Source organism: Ahaetulla prasina, chromosome 11 (genome assembly GCF_028640845.1).
Source record: "Ahaetulla prasina isolate Xishuangbanna chromosome 11, ASM2864084v1, whole genome shotgun sequence".
Classification (NCBI taxonomy): domain Eukaryota; kingdom Metazoa; phylum Chordata; class Lepidosauria; order Squamata; family Colubridae; genus Ahaetulla; species Ahaetulla prasina.
Genome location: NC_080549.1, coordinates 15,929,115 through 15,951,536, shown reverse-complemented (window position 1 = coordinate 15,951,536; position 22,422 = coordinate 15,929,115). Strand labels below are relative to the sequence as shown.

The 22,422-nt window shown below is 43.9% G+C and overlaps 1 protein-coding gene across 1 annotated transcript; it reads right to left on the bottom strand.

The window, feature by feature from the left end:
• Nucleotides 1-294: 294 nt before the first annotated feature.
• SATL1 (spermidine/spermine N1-acetyl transferase like 1) lies at nt 295-22,422 on the bottom strand. Its single transcript, XM_058196744.1, has 6 exons — nt 22,373-22,422; nt 14,931-14,982; nt 11,559-11,639; nt 7,778-7,879; nt 5,253-5,293; nt 295-3,005 (listed from the first exon to the last, which is right to left on the bottom strand). Exons 1-6 carry the CDS (start codon nt 22,412-22,414, stop codon nt 2,835-2,837), a joined length of 489 nt encoding a protein of 162 aa, XP_058052727.1. The 5' UTR covers nt 22,415-22,422; the 3' UTR covers nt 295-2,834.

Below are 22,422 nucleotides of genomic sequence, written 5' to 3'. Positions count from 1 at the left end.
TCTCAGCTTAGTCCAAAACAAATTCTTCATAAACAATCCTTCGGCCTTATCACCAACCTTTGTTGTCTTTGGCAAAAACCCCACAAAGTTCAAGAGACCCTGATAAAAAGCAATGGAATCAATGTTGCTTTTCCACAAAGAACCCAACAGCTTTTTGCTGCTCTTTTAAGCCTTAGAGGAGTGGCCAGTCATCTTCTGGCCTTACTCCCAAGTCATCCTTTTTGCTTCAGCTGCTCTTGCCTTCTGACAGCTCTTCGCATGCATGCACTAGGAACAGGCTCCTCCTGTTCCTCTGCCTCTCTGCTGTCCGCCTCTGGAGGCTCCGGAGTCCGTGCATCACTCCCAGATAGCCCTGGCCCCATCTCTGCCTCCAATGCAGAGCCCTCATCCGGACCTTCCCCTGATTCCAGGACTGGCCCATTGTCCTCTCCAGCCTCCTCACTGTCCGACTCCACTGCCAGGTGCGCAGGCTGCTGGCAGACCACAACAAAAGGCCTGGAGACTAAACCATATGAAGAACGGCTGCAGGATTTGGGCTTGGCTAGTCTAAAGAAAAGAAGAATTAGGGGCGACGCGGTAGCAGTATTCCAGTATTTAAGGGGCTGCCACAAAGAAGAGGGGATCAAATTATTCTCCAAAGCACCAGAGGCCAGGACAAGAAACAATGGATGGAAACTAATCAAGGAGAGAAGCAACCTGGAATTAAAAGAGAAACTTCCTAACAGCAAGGACAATTAACCCGTGGAACAGCTTGCCTCCAGAAATCGTGGGTGCTTTTTAAGAAGAGATTAGACAATCACTTATCTGAAATAGAGGTCCGTGATGGCGAACCTATGGCACGCGTGCCAGAGGTGGCATGCAGAGCCTTCTCTGTGGGCACACGTGCCATTGCCAGCTGCTCCCTGCGCACCGGCCAGCTGGTCTTCGTGTTTCCGGCATTCCAAACATTCCAGTTTGGACAGTCGGTGCCGAAAAGGTTCACCATCTCTGGTATAGGTTTTCCTGCTTGAGCAGGGGGCTGGACTAGAAAACTTCCAAGGTCTCTTCCAGCTCATTCATTCTATTCTATTCCTTTACAAAGAGGGCTATTACCATATTTTTCAAAATACCTTTCCCCTCCCCCCCAAAAAAAGGGTCAAAATCTGGGTGTTCAGGTAATGTGCTAATTGTACAGTATCTGATGTGATTCTGCTTAGCTTCACCTGCTGCTTCCTGTCTGTTAGGAAGCTTATGATCCATTTACAAATGTGTCCAGGTACCACTAGCTGGTTTAGCAGAGTGTCTGGAATGATGGTGTTGAATTCTGTACTAAAGTCTGCAAAGAGGACCCTTGCATAGGTCTTCGGAGATTCAAGATGTTGTAGGATGTAGTGCAGAGCCATATTAACAGCATCATCTGCCGATCTGTTTGCTCGGTAGTCAAATTGCAAGGGGTCTAACAGCGGATCCGTGATGGTTTTCAAGTGAGACAGCACCAGCCTTTCAAAAGTTTTCATAACTGCAGATGTTCACTTTTGCATCATTGTAAAAGTGTAGCGACGACTGAAGGTATGTTGGTTGCGGGTCTTTTGGTATAGCATCTTATGGATATGAATTGGACTGACACACACACACACACACACACACCCAAATACTGATAGTTCCACTTTTTCTCCTCCTTGGAGGAAATCCTGAGGTTTTCTGCTCAGAATATTTGTCCTACCTCCCCTTGCTAAAACAGTCTAAGCATTTTAGCAATCCATGGAATATCTTAATGAAGGTGGTTATGTCGGCCTGGCAGATTAAGCTAGACAGGCAGGTAACCATTCTTGCACATTTCCACTCCTCCTCCAATTCACACATGGCTTTTCATCCGGCACTGCTAGGCTTTAGAGAGACCCAACATCTCTTAACCTGTAGAAAACCTTGACTACAAATTCAGGTTTCAAGTGTAGATGCTAATGAAGTTCTGACTTTAGTCAAGGAGCCCTCAACAACCAAGAGAGCCCATCTAAGGTGCCGATGTACGTACCGTACTTTTCAGAGTATAAGACGCACTCCTCCTTCCCCCTCCCCCCGCTAAAATTGGGTGGAAATGGCTGTGCATCTTATACAGCGAATGTTGCTGAAGCCCCGCCCACCTGCCACCTCCACCCTTCAGCTGTTTTCGGCCTCCGTACGTTGCATTTTTGGCCTCCATGCGTCGTGTTTTCAGCCAGTTCCAGGTGGTGGTGATCGCCACTGCCGCCACCTCTCCCCGCTGCCTGGAACCGGCTGAAAACATGACGCCCGGAGGCCAAAAACGGGGTATGCTGAGGCCAAAAACGTGACGCGTGGAGGCAGCGATGCTGTGGCGATCCCCGCTGCCTGGAACAGCTGATTGGCAGTATTCCGGGAGGCCGATCCAACCACCAATCAGCTGCTCGTGCTGAATCGGGATGCGATAACGTGCTGAAGCTGACCAAACTGTTTGCTGCAAGGACCGCTAGCAAGAGGAATACAGATGGATGCTGGTAAGCAGAGGAAGAATTTTTGTTTTTTGTTTTCCTTCCGAAAAACTAATGCACGTCTTATACTCTGAAAAATACGATACTTATTAACCAAATATTGGGACCGGGGGTGGGGGTGGGGGGATTTCGTGTCACACCAACACAAGCTTGCCAATGGAAAAACACCAGAAGCCAATCACGTATCAAGCTACTGCCGGTCATAAAACAAGCAAGCTTCCTTTTTAATTTCTTGTTGCTAGTGTTTGCCTGCTTTAGAGAGCCTCAATTTCAGCTAGAGGTTTTCTTGTGACTGGTGAGCCGACGGCACGGCAACCTTGGAGAGGGAGAGAGAGACAGACTCCCTTGTTACTGCCCAGTAGCCATTCTGAGGAGGTGCTCTTTATCAAATCGGAAGAGATGCCATCCCTCTTCGGTGGAGAGATCGGATGCCCCGTGCCTCATGTAGTACTCGATCGACGGCTTATTCCAAACCACGACGAGAAAGTGCATGCAGCTGCAGTTGGACTCCAGGGCGATCTGTCGAAGGGTAAAGCCAGAGGATTGCGTTTGAAAGCAAACGCGAAGACGTTTCAGCAGAATCCACTACAGCACAGGGGTCTCCAACCTTGGCCACCTTTAAGACTTGTGGACTTCAACTCCCAGAATTGTGGACTTCAACTCCCAGAATTCCTTAGCCAGCAAACTTGGCCACTTTTAAGACTTGTGGATTTCAACTCCCAGAGTTCCTCAGCCAGCTGGCTGAGGAATTCTGGGAGTTGAAGTCCACAAGTCTTTAAAAAATGGCCAAGGTTGGAGACCCCTGCACTGACCAATACAGCTTATTTTAAAATGGCTGCTTAAACTGGTACTGTAACAAAACTTAGAATAGGGGTCTTCAGCTTTGGCAACTTTAAGCCTGGTGGACTTCAACTCCCAGAATTCCTTAGCCAGCAAACTTGGCCACTTTTAAGACTTGTGGATTTCAACTCCCAGAGTTCCTCAACCAGCTGGCTGAGGAATTCTGGGAGTTGAAGTCCACAAGTCTTAAAAAATGGCCAAGGTTGGAGACCCCTGCACTACAGCTCAAACGTTGACCAATACAGCTTATTTTAAAATGGCTGCTTAAATTGGTACTGTAACAAAACTTAGAATAGGGGTCTTCAGCTTTGGCAACTTTAAGCCTGGTGGACTTCAACTCCCAGAATTGTGGACTTCATCTCCCAGAATTCCTTAGCCAGCAAACTTGGCCACTTTTAAGACTTGTGGATTTCAACTCCCAGAGTTCCTCAGCCAGCTGGCTGAGGAATTCTGGGAGTTGAAGTCCACAAGTCTTAAAAAAATGGCCAAGGTTGGAGACCCCTGCACTACAGTTCAAACGTTGACCAATACAGCTTAAATTGGTACTGTAACAAAACTTAGAACAGGGGTCTTCAGCTTTGGCAACTTTAAGCCTGGTGGACTTCAACTCCCAGAATTCCCCAGCCAGCTTTGCTGGCTGGGGAATTCTGGGAGTTAAAGTCCCACAGGCTTAAAGTTGCCAAGGTTAGAAACCCCAACTTAGAATGAGTGACTTCCTTCATAACAGTCATTGCATGCAGAATTGGGTACAGGTAGTCCTCAATTTACGACTAACAATCGAGCCCAGAATTCCTAATTAATTTAATTTTGCCTCCTTTTACAACCATTCTTGCCACCGTTGTTAAGTGAATCGCTGCAGTTGTTAAGTTAGTCACACGGTTGTTAAGCGAATTCAGCTTCCCAGTTAACTTTGCTTGTCAGGAGGTCACAAAAGGAATCACATGACACTGCAACCGGGTCATAAACATGAGCCAGTTGCCAAGCGTCTGAATTTGGATTACACGATCCTGGGGAATGCTGGAACGGTTGTAAATGTAGAAAATGGTGGTAAGTCACTTCTCTCAGTGCTGTTTGTAACTTCGAATGATCACCAAATAAACTATTGTAAGTGGAGCGCTACCATGTACGGTAATTGTTATCAGCATGCAGAATTGCTTACACGAAGCTGGAGGTACATGTTTTTGAATTTTTTAATGCTCTTAAACCTGTGTTTCTCAACCTTGGCAACTTTAAGATGCATGGACTTCAATTCTCAGAATTCCCCAGGCAGCGCAAGTGGCTAAGGTAGGAGAAATAATTGCTATTAAAGCTATCCGGGCAAAGCAAGTTGACCAGAAGGAGATCAAGTCATTAAACATTTTGTTCAGGTTTGAATGTTTGCATGTATAAAAATCGTTGCATTTTAATGCGCACATCTATAGCTCATCGCAACTGAGCTATAATTTTTCTCTCTCTAACAGCAGCAATATCGCACATCAAATTGTGAAATGTAAAGGAACATTCCGTCATGAAAACCTCTCTTTGCAATCTTAAGAATTCATAAAGCAGTTTTAGCTGCTTAGCTGCAAATAAACTCAACTTATGAGAGAGGTCAAAAAATTTAAGATGGTGGGCTCGATTATCTTCACTTTTTCGACCCTACAGACAGCCCTGATGCTGTGGACTTTTTCTTCTGTGGCTTTAAAGAACGCAATCACAGATGCTTCTCTAAATTTAAGGTCCCGTCCTAGAAATGGCCATTTGGACTGAGGAATGATGGAAATTTTAGCCAACTCGGGTAGAAGGAATCCCATTTTGGGAAAGTTGCTGTAGCAACCTTTTTTTTTTTTACTTTTCTGCTAGCTCTTTAGCAATAATTAAAGTTTATCCAATGAAAACGAGCATAACAATGAAAATACAACTTAAAAGTCTTTAAAGGTTACTTGCCTGACTTAAATTTTTTAAAAGTTCCGTTCCAATGCCCCAGCCTGCCAAAACACAATTAAGAAACTCAGTTGTCTGAATTGGAAATTTTCCATTGTTTTGTTCTAACCCATAGAATTGTCTGTACAATAAGCAAAGGCTTTATTCTATCAATCTCTATTTTTTTTAAAGAAAACAGTTTTTAGCTCGTTTGAAAGAAAGAAAAATTGTAACTACTTGGCTGCATCTATCGGGATGGCACCAATCCACCATTAGGTCAGGTGCATGGCTCAGTGGTGAAGACGCCGAGCTTGTCGATCGAAAGGTCAGCAGTTCAGCGGTTCAAATCCCTAGTGCCACGTAGCAGGGTGAGCTCCCGTTACTTGTTCTAGATTCTGCCAACCTAGCAGTTCGAAAGCACGCAAAAAATGCAAGTAGAAAAATAGGGGCCACCTTTGGTGGGAAGGTAACAGCGTTCCATGCGCCTTTGGCGTTGAGTCATGCCGGCCACATGACCACAGAGACGTCTTTGGACAGCGCTGGCTCTTCGGCTTTGAAACAGAGATGAGCACCACCCCCTAGAGTCGGGAACAACTAGCACACATGTGCGAGGGGAACCTTTACCTTTACTTTATTTGCACAATGAACTTATATTGCTGTGTTTCTCAGCTTGGCGACTTGAAGATGGGTAGACTTCAAACTGCTGAGGTTGGGAAATACTGCTATTGGATAGTAGCACATTCTTGGATTCACAAACTCTAGATAAACTCGGATGGTTCAACTTGGCTTGAAAACTCCATCACCCCAGTTGGGTGCGGGATGCAAACAACCACATTTCCTGCAATTTCACCACCTCATAGGTCACTTAGAAGTGATTCATCCCAAAGCAGAGGGGCAGTTTAGCGATTAAGCAACCAGGTTAGAAAGCAGGAAGCTATGAGTTCAAGTCCCACCTTAGCCATGAAAGCCCAGCTGGGTGACTTTAGGCCAGTCGCTCATGCTCAGCCCAACCCAGCTCACAGGGTTGTGGTTGTGGGGAAAATAGATGAAAATAGGTGTGCTGAATATGTTTAGAGTTATTTGTAAAAATAATAAAGGCCGGGTACAAATAAATAAACAAAGCAAAGAGGGAGGACAGAGCAGCCAAGATGATTAGGAGACTGGAGGCTAAAACATACAAAGAATGGTTGCAGGAACTGAACATGGCTAATCTAGTGAAGAAAAGGACCAGGGGTGGCAGGATACCAGTCTTCCAATATTTGAGTGGCTGCCACAGAGAGGAAGGGGGTCAAGCTATTCTCCAAAGCACCTGAAGGCCAGACAAGGAATAATGGATGGAAACTGATCAAGGAGAGATTCAACCTGGAAGTGAGGAATTTTTTGACGGTGAGAACAGTCAACCCATGGAACAGAAGTTGTGGGAGCTTCATCACCGGAGGCTTTCAAGAAGAGATTGGACTGCCATATGTCAGAAATAGTGTATGGTCTCCTGCTTGGGCGGGGGGTTGGACTAGATGACCTACAAGGTCCCTTCCAACTGTGTTAATCTGTTTAACTTCCAGGATCCTGTCTCAATTCAGGGCTTGCCTCAAAACTGAGTGCCAAGAGTCCCATGTTAAATACAGGTAGTCATCGACTTAAAGACCGCAATTGAGGCCAACATTTCTGCTGCTAAGAGACATTTGTTAAATGAGTTTTGCCCCATTTTACAAACTTCCTTGCCACAGTTGTTAAGTGAATCATTGCTGTTGTCAGTAAATGAATATGGGTTCCCCATTGAACTTTGCTGGTCAGAAGGTTGCAAAATGGGACCCGAGGACATTGTCATCGTCATAAATATGAATCGGCTGCCAAGCATCTGAATTGTGACCACAGGGATGTTGCAATGGTCATGTGAAAAATGGTCATGAGTCATTTTTTTTTCCAATGTGTTGTATGTCAAAGCATCCCTGGCCTGCTTTCGAGTTGCCATAGGCCAGGGGGGATGGGAAACCGGCAAAACGGCACAGCAGCCAAAGACAGATGCACATTCCAGACTTATCTCTCTCAAGGCTGTCTCCCAGGTTTACCCACAGCGGCCGGAGGGGAGTGACCTCTATAACCTGCAAAATTGCTCCATTGGCGAATGTGATTGATGACACACCCTGGGGTGGAGGGGGGAAACAGGGTCATGATTGGGGCATACATTACATAGGATCAGAGCTGGCTTCACTTGGGAACCTGGGGACATGAAGCTCCTAATAAATAAAACGGGATTTCTTTTGAAGCTTGGCTCGAGGCTCATGATTTAATTAGGGCATCGGTCTGAACCCTGACATTGTAATTTGAACAATCACTAAAGGAACTGTCGTAAGCTGAGAATTACTTGCATTCTACCTTTCTAGCCAAGAGAGAATTCTGGATATAATAAAGACGGTGGGCAGGTGAATGTGTATCAAAACATGGTTATTCTCAGTCCTGCCATGATGCCCTAATTCCACGTCATTGTTCTTCCGTTTTCTGGATGTATTAGAAATGGGCAACAAGGAAACAGGGTTGTAAAAAGTTACCTCTATATTCTTCCATAACATAAAAGTCTTCTAAGTATAACAGCTTGCCAATCCAAGGGTCGTATGTAAAGTAATACATAGCAAAAGCTACAATAGCTGCATCTGTGGGGGTGGGAAAAGAAAGAAGCATTGCTTTAAGGAATTATATCCCCAAAATGAAAAAGGGTAAGGCTATCGAGCGACTAAAGAAATCCAGTTCAGTTTCTTTTAATTTCGTCAACTTAATACAACAGATCTTATGATGGAAGTCCTCCTTGGAGAAAACGGGATGTATGAAGGTTTAACCTAACCGCTTGTCTAACTGCATTTTGGTAAGGACAGCCTTCCGTTAAAATGGACCAATAAATGAATACCTCTCGCCGAGTCGGTGCATTTTGTTCTGAACTGGGAAACAGGCCATCGTGGGGCAGGGGTGAAATGCTCCCAGTTCGGACCGGATCGCCGAAGAGGTTGTAAAAACTGCTTTTAAAAGCCTCTGATGATCCCAGCTGAGCTGCGCAATCATGAGAGGCTTTTTTTTTTTACTTTTAAAAGCTTTTTTTCTGCCGAAGAAAAAATGCTTTTAAAAGGCTCCTCTGGCTATCCCAGCTGAGTTGCCTGATCATCACAGACTTTTTAAAGGTTTTTTTTTCTTCTTTAAAATACAAACGGTTATTAAACGGTGTTGTCTGGATCAATCTCCTTATACAAGATTTTAATACAATACTGGTAATGATCGTAATCATAATAATAATATGTTTGCTTATCTATAATAAAATTCTTACATCATTTACTTATACATATCAGTAATCTTTCATCCTCTAATTTCCCCCCTTTTTGTCTAACCATTGATCAAACATATCCCACATTGAAAAGCAACCAGAAGTTAGATTCCCTCCATGGTCTTCAAAGTAGAAGTCAGAACAGCTCTCCGGTTTTATTAAACTGTGTCTTCCAGTAGCCGTCATCATCCACACTGCAGCTGCAAGATTTCATTGTTCAAAAATGTTTGAACAGTTTGGAACAGGAGTCCCACCAGCTCAAGGTTGACTCAGCCTTCGTCCTTCCAAGGTTGGTAAAATGAGGACCCAGATTGTTGAGGGCAAGATGCTGACTCTGTAAACCGCTTAGAGAGGACTGTAAAGCACTGTGAAGCGGTATATAAGTCTTACGTGCTATTTAGCAATAGCCATAGCACTTAGACATATACCACTTCACAGTGCTTTACCGCCCTCTAAGCGGTTTTACAGAGTCAGCATATTGCCCCTAACAATCTGGGTCTTCATTTAGACAAGAGAAGAGAGAAGAGAAGAGAAGAGAAGAACACTAAACTAGACTGGAATGGAATGGAATAGAAATAGAAATAGAAATATAGAATAGAACAACAGAACAGAACACTAGACTAGACTAGGAATAGGAAGATAGGATAGGATAGGATAGGATAGGATAGGATAGGATAGGATAGGATAGGATAGGATAGACTAGAATTCTTTATTGGCCAAGTGTGTTTGGACATACAAGGAATTTGTCTTTGGTTCATATGCTCTCAGTGTACGTAAAAAGGAAAGATACGTTCATCAAGAATTGTAAGGGTACATATGATAGTCGTAGGGTACATATAAGCAAAAGGTGGAATGGGACAATTCATGATGGGCAACTCGCCACGACCAAGTTGCTGTGGAACAATTTTAACAATTCTATTTAATTAGTTAAAATTTTAAAAAAAATGTTTTAATTTTTGTTATTCAGATTTCATTCTGTCCCTTCTTTTGCATCCTTTTTGTAACCATTCTATTCCCCCATGTCTTTGATATTTCTGTAACTCTTGTCCCGCAGTGAGTTGGCCATGGCAAGTTGCCCGCAGCGAATTGTCATAGACCTTCACTCACCCAATGGGAGCAATGGATTCATGTGTATGAAAGCCCAGATCCTTGCCCAATTACTGTTGCCTTACCACTAATCGTCGTTGACACTCGGTTCACCTCGGGCTCAGAAGCCGCAGGGAAATGTCAGAAGGAGCCTCTGCATATCGTGAGCACCTCTGAAAGTTCAATTGATATTTTTTTTTCCCCTGCCTTTTTATCCTACACGCCCACCGTTGAGAAAATTAAGCAGAAGGAGGTAGGCAGAAGTAAAATACAGCCAGCCATTCTACTTCTGGGCTGAACAAAGAGAGGTTCTTAATGGAAAAATAAATGTGGTGACGTTATTTTTAAAAGGGGTGTTTTATATTTGGGACGCAAAACCAGATAATTACAGGCAGCTATTAAAAATATGGTAAAACGTTTGCCTTATGGTGGGGGGAGGTGCAGGGGTGAAATCCAGCAGGTTCTGACAGGTTCTGGAGAACCGGTGGCAGAAATTTTGAGTAGTTCGGAGAACCGACAAATGCCACCTCTGGCTGGCCCCAGAGTGGGGTGGGAATGGAGATTTTGCAATATCCTTCCCCCAGGAGGGGAGAGGGAATGGGGATTTTGCAGAATCCTTCCGCCAGGAGTGGGGAGGGAATGGGGATTTTGCAGTATCCTTCCCCTGCCACACCCACCGAGCCACACCACACCTACCAAGCCACGCCCACAGAACTGGTAGTTAAAAAAAATTGAATTTCACCAATGGGGAAGTGGCATAAAAATTTAATAAAGTAAATTCACTTAATGTGCTGGGGTGGCAGCATAGCATCCCTAGAATCCTCAAATTATCTTAAATGATTTGACTTTTCAGATTAAAAAGCCCTTCAACTCAATACCAGTAATCCTTGTGAGACCACTCTCAAAAAGAACCCCTCATCTCGGCTCCCCTAACTCATGATTTTAGGCAAAATTTGGTAATTTCCCTTGATGGATACAAATATTACTTTTAAGGTGCCTAAGAGATCAAGGCAATTGGTGATCTTAATCTGGATTTTGTTAGGGATGCTAACAAAATGATTCTGTGCAAATCATTCTTTTGGATTGTAGGCGAGATTGTGACTTTGGAGAAAAATTGAACTATGGAGAAGCAATCTTTTTAATTAACCTGTTTTTTAAAAATCCCTTGGCCCTCCTTCGTTACATTTTTGAAATATGTGGCTTTTTCCATGTATTTCTAGGGGTGGGGCTGCTGGGGGTTTGCAGGGGTTCGGGAGAACCTCTAGCTAAGATTCTGTGCAGGTCGGAGAATCTCCAAATCCCACTCCTGGTTGGCCCCGCCCACTCTGCCCCACCCCTCCCAGGAGTCCCCAGGTGGCCCGTTTTGGATGCAGGTAAATGCAGGGCATGCACAGAGGCTCTGGGAGGGCAAAAAACGGGCCTACCGGAAGTTTGGGAAGGCCGGAAAAGGGCCTGTTTCTGGCATCCAGAGAGCCTCCGGAGCCTGGGGAGACTATTTTCATCCTCCCTGAGGCTCGAGGAAAGCCTCCAGAGCCTGGGGAGGGCAAAAACGCCCCCACCCCCAGTTTTGGAGCAGGAGGCCGACTAGGTGATGCCCACGCCCACGCCCACCCAGCAACCGGGCAGAGAACCCCTTGCTAAATTTTTTGAAGCCCACCCCTGTGTATTTCCAGATTCAGCATCTTACAGAACAACAGAGTTGGAAGGGACCTTGGAGGTCTTCTAGTCCAACCCCCTGCTCAAGCAGGAGACCTTATACCATTTCAGACAAATGGTTGTCCAAACTCTTCTTAAAAACCTCCAGTGGGTGAGAAGAAGGCTGTTGAATTTCTTAAGATTTCTAATTTCTAAGCCCTGAACAGGTACTTTCCGTCCTGCAAAGATAGTTAGACTCATTTCACCAGCTAAAATAATACATATTTTTTTTGGCTTACCTAACATTACATTTTCCGATGATACCTCTGCTACTAAACATTGGAAGAAGGGACGGGTTCCAAAACCATCTCGAAGTAAATCTGGAAAAAAAAAATGTTTTTAAAAGTTTTTTTTTAAATAAACATATAAACAAACAATACATCCTTAATCATTCAGCGTTTCATATTTTGTATCTTCTACTCCCTCCTCCATCATTTTCATATTATATTTCTATCATACCTTTATATTTTCATTTAGATTATTACATCATTCTTCCCAAATTTAATTCATCAATTATCTAAATTTTTATATATGTCTTTAATCTGAAAAATGTTCAAGCCATTACGTGAAGGGTGAGAAATGCTACATGAAAATCACAAAAGAGAGGATTGCCATTGGCCCCAAAGCTGACTCCCTTAAATAGATTTGTAGGTTTTCACCAGAATGGAGGATTAACTCTTGGGAATTAAAATTACAGAGAATGGTTAGACTTTTCTTCCAAGGCAAGACAAGTAAAATACAATAGTGGCCAAAATTGTGGAAACCTTTTGGGAAAAGTGTATTTTTTTTTTATTGAAAAAGTTTTACAATAATTTTTTTTTAACAATTATCTCCCCTCCTCCACCCTAACCCCCCTCCCTTCCCCCCTCCACCTTTCCCCCTCTCCCCCCATACTTCCCAGAGCAAAATACAGGGTATAACATCTAACAAGCATATGCTAGAATACTACGAAAACCATAACCCATAATCTCTTCTCCCCCATTGCTCCCTTAACTCCCTTTTCCCTTTTAAACAAATACACAAATACAATACTTTCCTACAATCACTCATAAGCTATTTGATACTTTTTAGTCTGATACTTATTTTGAATATAAACAATCCATTTTCTCCATTCCACTATATATCGTTCTTGTGAATAATCTTTCAGATACGCAGAAATTTTCGCCATTTCTGCCAAATTTGAAACTTTGAGTGTCCATTCTTCAATTGTAGGCAATTCTTCTTTCTTCCAATATTGCTGGGAAAAGTGTATTTTTGAGGTTTGATGGCTAATAACACCACTTTTTTCGGGGGAGCTTCAAGATAATCCTATTCCACTGCTGGAATAGCCTGGGAATAGCCCAGACCTTAACCCAATTGGAAATCTATGGATCTAAAGAATCTTGTTAGTCAGAAGTGACCCAGCAATAAAACCCAGTTAATAGAAGCCATCCTTCAATCTTGGTTTCACATTATAACAGCTGCAGAACGAAAAGACTTGGTTCACTCCGTGGGAAGACGTTGTAAAGCCGTAATTCACGCTAAAGGTGACCCAACTAAGTATTAACTGACATGGTGATAATTTTTGTATATCTCGTTTTTTCTGCATGTTGCCCTTTTCTTCTTTATACTGTAACTGCTATTCTAATAGTTATTGCATTACATTCTTGATTAAATTATGTTTCCATTGATATATAATTTTATGGTACTATTCCAAAACAAAGTGGTGTTATTAGCTAGTTTTAGAAAATACACTTTTCCCAAAACGTTCCCACAATTTTGGCCACTACTGTACACATGCTTTAAAGATTTTAAAGCAAAGAGTATCCAACGCTGGCAACTTTAAGACTTGTGGATTTCAACAAGTGAATTCCCCAGCCAGCCTGGGAGAATCCCTTTTTATTTATTTATTTATTTATTTATTTGATTTTTATACCGCCCTTCTCCCGAAGGACTCAGGGCGGTGTACAGGCAAGATAAAACCAACAATACAAATATACAGGTTAAAATACCATTTAAAAAACTTATTTAAAATTAGCCTGAAATTAAAATTACCGTAAACTAAAAACCCCGTTTAAAAATTAATAAAATTTCACATTAAAAATCCAATTTAAGCCAGCCCCGCGCGAATAAAGAGATGTGTCTTCAGTTCGCGACGGAATGTCCGAAGGTCAGGTATTTGACGTAAACCCGGGGGAAGCTCGTTCCAGAGTGTGGGAGCCCCCACAGAGAAGGCCCTTCCCCTGGGGGCCGCCAGCCGACATTGTTTGGCGGACGGCACCCTGAGAAGTCCCTCTCTATGGGAGCGTACGGGTCGGTGGGAGGCATGTGGTAACAGCAGGCGGTCCCGTAAGTACCCAGGTCCTAAGCCATGGAGCGCTTTAAAGGTCGTAACCAACACCTTAAAGTGCACTCGAAAGGCCACAGGCAGCCAGTGCAGTCTGCGCAGGAGCGGTGTTACATGGGAGCTACGCGTAGCTCCCTCTATCACCCGCGCAGCTGCATTCTGGACTAACTGAAGCCTCCGAGTGCACTTCAAGGGGAGCCCCATGTAGAGAGCATTACAGTAATCCAATCCAAATCCAATCTTTTGTCTGTGCGGATTGCAGAATTGAATCCACAAGTCTTAAAAGTTGCCAAGGTTGAACACTCCTGTTCTAACAGCTATGTATTAATTTTTATTTTATTTTTTGATCTTTAGGACCTGCAAATAGCAGATCACTTGGTAAAATCATAGGAGTTGTCCTCCAAGAATCCAGATAGAATTAAAAGACGTGCAGTTATGTAAAATATTGACAGTAAAGGTTCCCCTTGCACATATGTGCTAGTCGTTCCTGACACTAGGGGGCGGTGCTCATCTCCATTTCAAAGCTGAAGAACCAAGGAACAGCCCCATCTCCTCCTCACCATCTTTACAAGATACCCAACAGCCTGCAGAGAAAGACCTGTTTTGTCCCAAGCTGTTTCATGTCTCTCTCCAGCTGGCCCAGAGAAATTCTGGATGATTAAGATGCCAGCATGAGAGCAATTTGAATACTCCACATACTGTAGTAGAACTGTTCTAAAAAAAGAAGGGAGGAAAGAATGGAAGTGCATTAGAGGATGGGAAAGAGGAGAGGGGGGAGGCAGGGAAGTTTCCAGAAGAGGGGGCACAGTCTTCCTTGTCTTCAAGCTGATGATGAACTTTTTCAGTGTAGGAAATGTCCTCGACGTATGATCGCAACTGAACCCCAGAATTTCCATCGCTAAGTGACACAAATGTCAGGCTTTAAATGTTAAGTTAATTGTGCTCCATTTTAGGGCCTTTCTGGCCCCCGCTGTTAAGCGAATCACTGTAGTCATTAAGTTTGATCGTAAAGTCAATCTGGCTTTCCCCGTTCACTTTGCCGGTCAGAAGGTCTCAGAAAGGGAACTTCCCATGATCCCCGGGGATACGGCCACCGTCATAAATATGAGCCGGTTGCCAAGCGTCCGAATTTCGATCACGTGTCCATGGGGATGCTGAAAAGGTCGTAAGCGTGAAAAACGGTCATATGTCCCTTTTTTCAGTGCCATTGCAACTTTGGTCACTAAACGAAAGGTTGTAAGTCAAGGACTAGCTGTATAAAACCCTCAGAAGCTGCTATTTTTACCTGTTTCTGTTATTTTTACTGCTTCAGGCATGTTTTCATAAGCAGCCAGTTCCTGCCAAGGGAAGAAAACCAGAAAGTCACTGGGATAAAGAAAATAATGTTATTTGTTCGGACTTCTCAACAGTTGATAGGTTAAGACCAGCAGTGAAATCCTCTGAAGTTTGCTACTGGTTCTGTGAGTCTGCTACTGAGTGCGCGCCGGCGCAGCGCTAAAAAAGGAATGTTTTGAAGACTTCCGAGTCTGCAAAGGCAAGTAGAACAGCGAGGGGGGTGAATCCGCTGTGCCACGCAATTTTGATTAGCTAGAAAGCAGGAAATCCAATGACTCTAGCTCAGCGGTTCTCGACCTGTGGGTCGGGACCCCGTTGGGGGTCGAATGACGATTTGCCAGGGGTCGCCTAAGACCATTGGAAATATGGGAAGTATACTTGCGAGTCAAAGAATCGCGCTCCAATGGTTGACTCCATAAGCCAGCTGCAGGCTCTTCAAATCGCTAGCCGAATTTGGCTTCAGGAGCGATGAATTAAAAAAGAGAGAAATCTTTGCTCTGATGTCTCCCTCTCAAGCCAGCTGCAATCACTCCCAATCGCTAATCTGGCTTCAGGCGCGATAAACTTAATAGGAGGAGTCTCCGCTTTAATGCCTCCGTCCTCAAGGCAATTGCAAGCAGTTCAGATCGCTAGCCAATACGGCTTCAGGCGCAATAAATTGAAAACGAAAATAATTTTATGGTTGGGGTCGCCACATCATGGGGAATTGTATTAAAGGGGTTGCCACATCGTGGGGAATTGTATAGTGCTGTATCGCAGCACTATAAAGGTTGAGAACCACTGCTCTAGCTAATATAAATCGCACATCACAGCTGATCGTCACCCAGCTGATTGTCGGAAATACCGGTTCGCCCGAACAGGTAGCATTTTTTACTACCGGTTTGGGAGAACCGGTCTGAACCAGTAGCATCTCACCCCTGGTTAAGACCCCACTCGACCCCATCGTCTTCTCCTCTCTTACTCTAATGAGTCGCATAATATGAGGACAATCCTGCGGCTCGGCTGGTCGCACCCGAAAGCGATTCATGGAGTTGCTGTTGCCTTCCATAATGAGAGTTTGAAGCAGCAGCGGGCCCGTTCGCTTCCCACAAAGGGGCTTGAGCGCTGCTGAGCCTCTGCTGGGGCTGCTTCATTCACCATCTCAGAGAGTGATGGTCAGACAAGGCCAGAAAAAGAAAAAGAAAAAGACAAAAGAAAAAGTAGAAGCAGTCTTCCTCTCTCGCTACCCGTCCTTCCCCGCCTTATCTTTCCTCTTGCCCTTTTACAAAGAACGGAGGTTGGAGATGCGGTCTCTGTTTCTGGCTGGCTTCCATCCCAGCTTGTGCTGGGGTCACCCAACAGCCTCTGATCATACAAAGAGTCACAATGGGGCCAGCATCACAATATCTCATCTCTGCTCATCTTCCCTTATAAACAATTATCAAGACAAGGTGAAGGGAGGGAGGAAAGATCTCAAGGTAGGTCCACCCAGACTCTACTTAGGAATTGACTGAGCTTTCCTCTCTTTCTCTCTCTCTCTCTCTCTTCTTCCAAGAACCATGCAAGTCAATGGATGTTCCCAAAAATGGATGGTAAGAAAAATGCCCAGGAAAGCCACCGACAATACTTCTTGGAATATGTCTTCATTTAATGTTGGAAAAGGGATGCAGTGGCTCAGGGGCTACGCGTTGAGCTTGTCAATCGAAAGGTTGGCAGCTCAGCGATTCGAATCCTTAGCGCTGCCATGTAACGGGGTAAGCTCCCGTTACTTGTCCCAGCTTCTGCCAACCTAGCAGTTTGAAAGCACGTAAAAAATGCAAGTAGAAAAATAGGAACCACCTATGGTGGGAAGGTAACAGCGTTCTGTGCGCCTTTGGCATTGAGTCATGCTGGCCACATGACCACGGAGAGGTCTTCGGACAGCGCTGGCTCTTCGCCTTTGAAATGGAGATGAGCAGCGCCCCCTAGAGTCGGCAATAACTAGCACATATGTGCGAGGGGAACCTTTACCTTTAATATTGGAAAAGAAAGAAACTGTAATAGCAATAGCACTTAGACTTATATACCGCTTCACAGTGCTTTTACAGCCCTGTATAAGCATTTTACAAAGTCAGTACATGGCCCCCAATGATTTGGGTCTTCATTTTACCAACCTCGGAAGGGTGGAAGGCTGAGTCAATTTTCAGCAGGTGAGGATTGAAATGCCAAACTGCTAGCAGCTGGCAGGCAGCAGAAGTAACCTGCAGTACTGCATTCTAACCACTGCGCTATCACGGCTCAGTAACAATAATCTTGCATTTATCCTTGATTTGTGTAACGAGTTTATTGTATAAGACATAATTGGTTGGGTATGTTTAATAGGCTGAAGCCTCACACTAGCAAGGCAGGGACAAACAAATTTGTAAATTGTCTTAATCAATTCCAAGAATCTCTCAGCCCCCATGTATCACAAAAAGGGTCGATGACAATTCACTACAGCCAACTCGCCATGGCCAACTGATTTAGGGGTGGAATTCGAACCGGTTTGAGTGAACTGGATGTTAATTTTATATCTGGTTTGCCGAACCAGTAGCTGCAAGGACTGGCTGGCCCCGCCCACCCTGTGGTTAGAGTGCAGTACTGCAGGCTACTTCTACTGCCTGCCGGCTGCCTGCAATTTGGCAGTTCAAATCTCACCAGGCTTAAGGTTGACTCAGCCTTCCATCCTTCCGAGGTTGGTAAAATGAGGACCCAGATTGTTGGGAGCAATAGGCTGATTCTGTAAACTGCTTAGATAGGGCTGTAAAGCACTGTGAAGGGGTATATAAGTCTACGTGCTATGGCTATTAGGAGCCTTGGTGGCACAGTGGTTAGAATGCAGTATTGCAGGCTAACTCTGCCCACTGCCAACAGTTTGATCCTGATTGGCTCACGGTTGACTGAGCCTTCCATCCTTCCGAGGTGGATAAAATGAGGACCCAGATTGTTGGGGGCAATAGGCTGACTCTGTAAACCACTTAGAGAGGGCTGTAAAGCAGTATATAACTCTTAAGTGCTATTTCCATGGGTGAGTCGTCATCATGGCCAGTTTTAGACCTTGTACCAAAGTTTTAGAAAATCAAATCATATAGCATCACAACTATACGCTGTTTTTATTCAGGGCATCTTCCAGTTTTCATTTCTCAGTGTTGCAATGACGAGGTGTAGATAAACAGGTGACGTAGCTTTTGAAAAGGCAGGAGTATTCCCAGAGTAGGTCAAAAAAGCCCAAAGGACAGAAACAAGAGCATTTTGTGACTTGCATATGGCGGGGAGGCTCCTGTCATTTAAAGAGAATTTGAATGCCACAGACAGATTGAAGATCTGTTGAATTTGTCTAATAGATATTTTTTTAAAAAAATCCTTGCCACTTCCATAAAACACTTCTTTTAATAAGGGGAACTTTCAGGGCATTGCACTTCCTTATAACCATAGTAATAGGCCTAAAGATCAATAATCCTTCTGCTGACACGCTTGCTTTAAAATGATCCTTATCTAAATTGCTAAACAGTTGCATCCAGTCTACAATGAATTCATTTCCTCAAGAACTTCGGTCAGGGGAAACAATAAAGGGGAAATTTTTTTCATTGGTTTTAAAAATGTTTGGTGTGTGTGAATTTGTTAAATCCTTCAGCCTCATGGGGGTAGTTTATAATTTCAGGCTGGGATTTTATCTTCTGTATAGTGGGGGCCAAGCAGGACTTAATTGAACAGAATAAAAGAGTTGGCTGAGGAACTCTGGAAGTTGAAGTCCACAAGTCTTAAAGTGACCAAAGTTGGAGACCCCTGCTCTAGTAATCTGATTTTCACAGACATTATCATCACCTGTATATGTAAGGTGTTATGGTATGATCCCATTTCTAATCATTTATTTACATGAATATTGGTCTGAGAACCAATCCAAGAAGGCCAATCTTTAGAAAAGTTAATTAAAAACCAGAAATGATGCTGTAAAGCAAGTTCAAAATCCATGGCCATTGGTGTAATGTAAATCAAAATTATTCAGATTGGAATGAAAACTTCAGAAAGCTGGGAAAAGGATTGAAACACTCCTTTTGAAGGAATTCCACGATGTTTGCATCCAGTCTTCACCTGCTCCTGCTTCTGCTGTTATCTATCACTTGCCTGACCGCACAAGCTGCAAATCGTAAGAAAAACTTTGGGATCTTCTTTAGATGACTTCAGGTTAACTAGATCCTCCAGATGTCAGAATCAAGGGGAATCCTTTGGAACTTGACTTTTTTTTAAAGAGGTGTATGTAGTAAAGACTAGAATTAAAATCCGCAATCTTATATTCATCTGTTGGAAACTAAACATAGATCTCAAGGGATATGCCTACACAATATAATTTACCTAGTGCAGTTAAAGACTTAATATGCTAAACCTGGTTAGTTCCTTTGGAGCTTAACCTATTGTGCATACCTAGCAGGGTGAAATGCTCCCGGTTTGGACCAGATCGCCCGATCCAGTGGATCAGAGAACTGGTAGCAAAAATCCTTCCTCCTCCCACCCCAACTGAACTGCACAATCATCAGAGGGGTTTTGTTTTTTTTTTACTTTTAAAAGCATTTTTTCTTCGGCGGAAAAAATGCTTTTAAAAGTGGGAAAAAAGCCTCTGATGATCGTGCGGCTCAGCTGGGATTGTCAGAACCCTTTAAAAGCATGTTTTCTACAAGCTCTTCAACTGAAGAGGTTGTAAAAAAAAATGCTTTTAAAAGATTCTGGCGATTAGGCAACTCAGCTGGGATCATCAGAACCCTTTAAAAGCTTTTTTCCCCTCTGGCGATCCCAGATCACAGATAAGTTGCCTGAAGGCTTTTAAAAGCATTTTTTAACAACCTCTTCAACCTTCAGTTTGTCCTCTGTGGGAACCAACTTTTGTCTTAGGGCTGAGTGGGCTCAAAAACATGTTATGGTTTTACAATCATGGGAACATAGGTAAAGGTTCCCCCGCACATGGGTGTGAGTCGTTTTCCAGCTCTAAGGGCGGCGCTCATCTCCGTTTCAAAGCCAAAGAGCCAGCGTAGTCCAAAGACATCTTTGTGGTCATCTGGCCAGCATGACTAAACGCCAAAGGCGCATGGAACACTGTTACCTTCCCACCAAACTGGTCATTTTTCTACTGGCATTTTTTACGTGCTTTCGAACTGCTAGGTTGGCAGAAGCTGGGACAAGTAACGGGAGCTCACCCCATTAGGCAGCCCTAGGGATTCGAACAGCTGAACTGCCAACCTTCTGATCGACAAGCTCAGCGTCTTAGCCACTGGAACATAGCTAAAGATAATTAGAATTTTTACAATGCTGAGTTTAGATATTTCCAGAGAGAGAGAGATCCTTCTTATCTACCGGCAATCCAGGACAGAAACATAGTTTTAGAAGTGAATTATTGTTGTTGTTCTAAAAGAATTTAAAATTAAACGAATGCCCTTATCAAGTCAGCTGTTAATCATCCAAAACACAATCCAATCCAGGGGTGAAATGCTATCGGTTCGGACCAGTTCGCCCAAACTGGTAATAAAAAATGCTACCGATTCGCTGAACCAGTAGTAAAAAAAGTTAAAAAAAAAAGTTCTGAAGATCAGCTGAGCAACACGCAATCGTTGGAATCCTTTTTCTTTTTTTACTTTTTAAAGCATTTCTGGAGAACCGGTAGTAAAAAAAAATGCTTAAAAGGTTTTTTAAAAAGTTCCAAAGATCAACTGAACGATGCACAATCGTTGGAACCTTTTTTTAAAAAACCTTTTTAAAGCATTTTTTACTACATTTTCATTTTGCTTTTCCTCATATAATAGAAAGGGACCAGGTTTGCATATTGTAATAAGTCGTAGTTTGTTTGTTTGTTAAGTAAGTCTTATTTGAGTGTTCCGACATGTAAAAGTCCATTTAATCCAGGGGTGTCAAACTCTTATTTCCTTGAGGGCCACGTCAGGGTTGTGTTTGACTTTGGGGGGGCTGGGATGGGTGTGGCCAGCTCAACATCACTCCTGTTGGGGGCACCTGTGGTGGGCCAAGCGCTCTGCTAGCTCCCAAGCTCCGTTTTCGGCTGCAACCCTCTGCCAGTGAAAACGGTGGATTGCAGAAGGCCGTGGCAACTGAAAATGGAGCTCAGGAGCCCGTTTTTGTTGGCAGAGGCACTGTGGGCTGGTCCTTTATTGTTTCCAGGGAGACCCCACCCTGGAGTACCCCGTGGGGCGGATCTGGCCCCTGGGCCTTGAGTTTGACACCCCTGATCTAATCCAACATTCCTTATAATAGAAACAAAGTTGTTGTGGTCCACTAGCAGCCTGCGGAACTGGCAACCGGAGTCAGACAGTGATGAGGCTGAGGAAGAACATGGGCCAGTCCTGGAGGCTGGGGAAGGCCCGGATGAGGGCTCTGCATCGGAAGCAGAGATGGGGCCAGGGCCATCAGGGAGTGATATGAGGACTCCAGAGCCTCTAGAGGCTGACAGTAGTGAGGCAGAGGAACAGGAGGAGCTTGTTCCTAGTGCATGCATGAGAAGAGCTGCCAGAAGGCAAGAACACCTAAAGCAAAGAGGACGACTCGGGAATAGGGCCAAGAGATGATTGGCCCCTCCCATAAGGCTTAAATGACCAGCAAAGGCGTTTGGGCTCTTTGCTGGAAAGCAATGTTGATAGCTTTGTCTTGTTGCATTTGTTTCGTATCGGTTCTTCTGAACTTTTGCCAAGAAAGGCCTTTGGCAGTTTGCCTAATTGGACCAAGGTTGGTGATAGGACTGAGGAATTGTGCTGGGAGAATTTGCTTTAATTTAGTTGGACTATACTGAGAATGAGTTAATTCTCAGCTGTTTGAATAAAGTTTGTTTGTTTTTACACTGACTGAGTTTCCTACTACCTACTTGGGCCTGGGTCATAACACTTGCTTTTTAAAAAAACCCAGCTAAGCATGGCTTGCTATGCTGTTAAATGAACCATACTTAGCTCTGTTCTCCTACTGTGCTAAGCCATCACTCTGGCTTATAAAGGACTATAGCCAAGCTGACAAGACGGTACATCAAAAACAACGAAACTATGTTATGGTTAACACAATGCACGAACCCGGTGAGGGAATCCACGTATGCAGTGAAATTTGCTCTTGGAAGTCCAGCAATGACTAATGTGACACAGTAGTTGAATTGAACCGTGTCTTTGTTTTCCAGCCGATTGCACCCATGTTGCAGACTTTGATAACTGTGTAGGTGATACAGTCGATTTTTGCCCTAAAGGGATTGCCTGCAGTTGTAAAGATAAAGTTCCTTATTGCAAGTAAGTAAGTTAACTTCGTTGTTTTGAGAATTAGGGAGGAGGGCTGTATTTCGAAAAGACCAGCCTCTTCTTAAAAGCCTCCAGAGATGGAGAATTTATAACCTCCATAGCAGGGGCGAAATCTACTTACCTTCCTTACCGGTTTGGAAGTACACACACCGTGCCCACGCATGTCACATG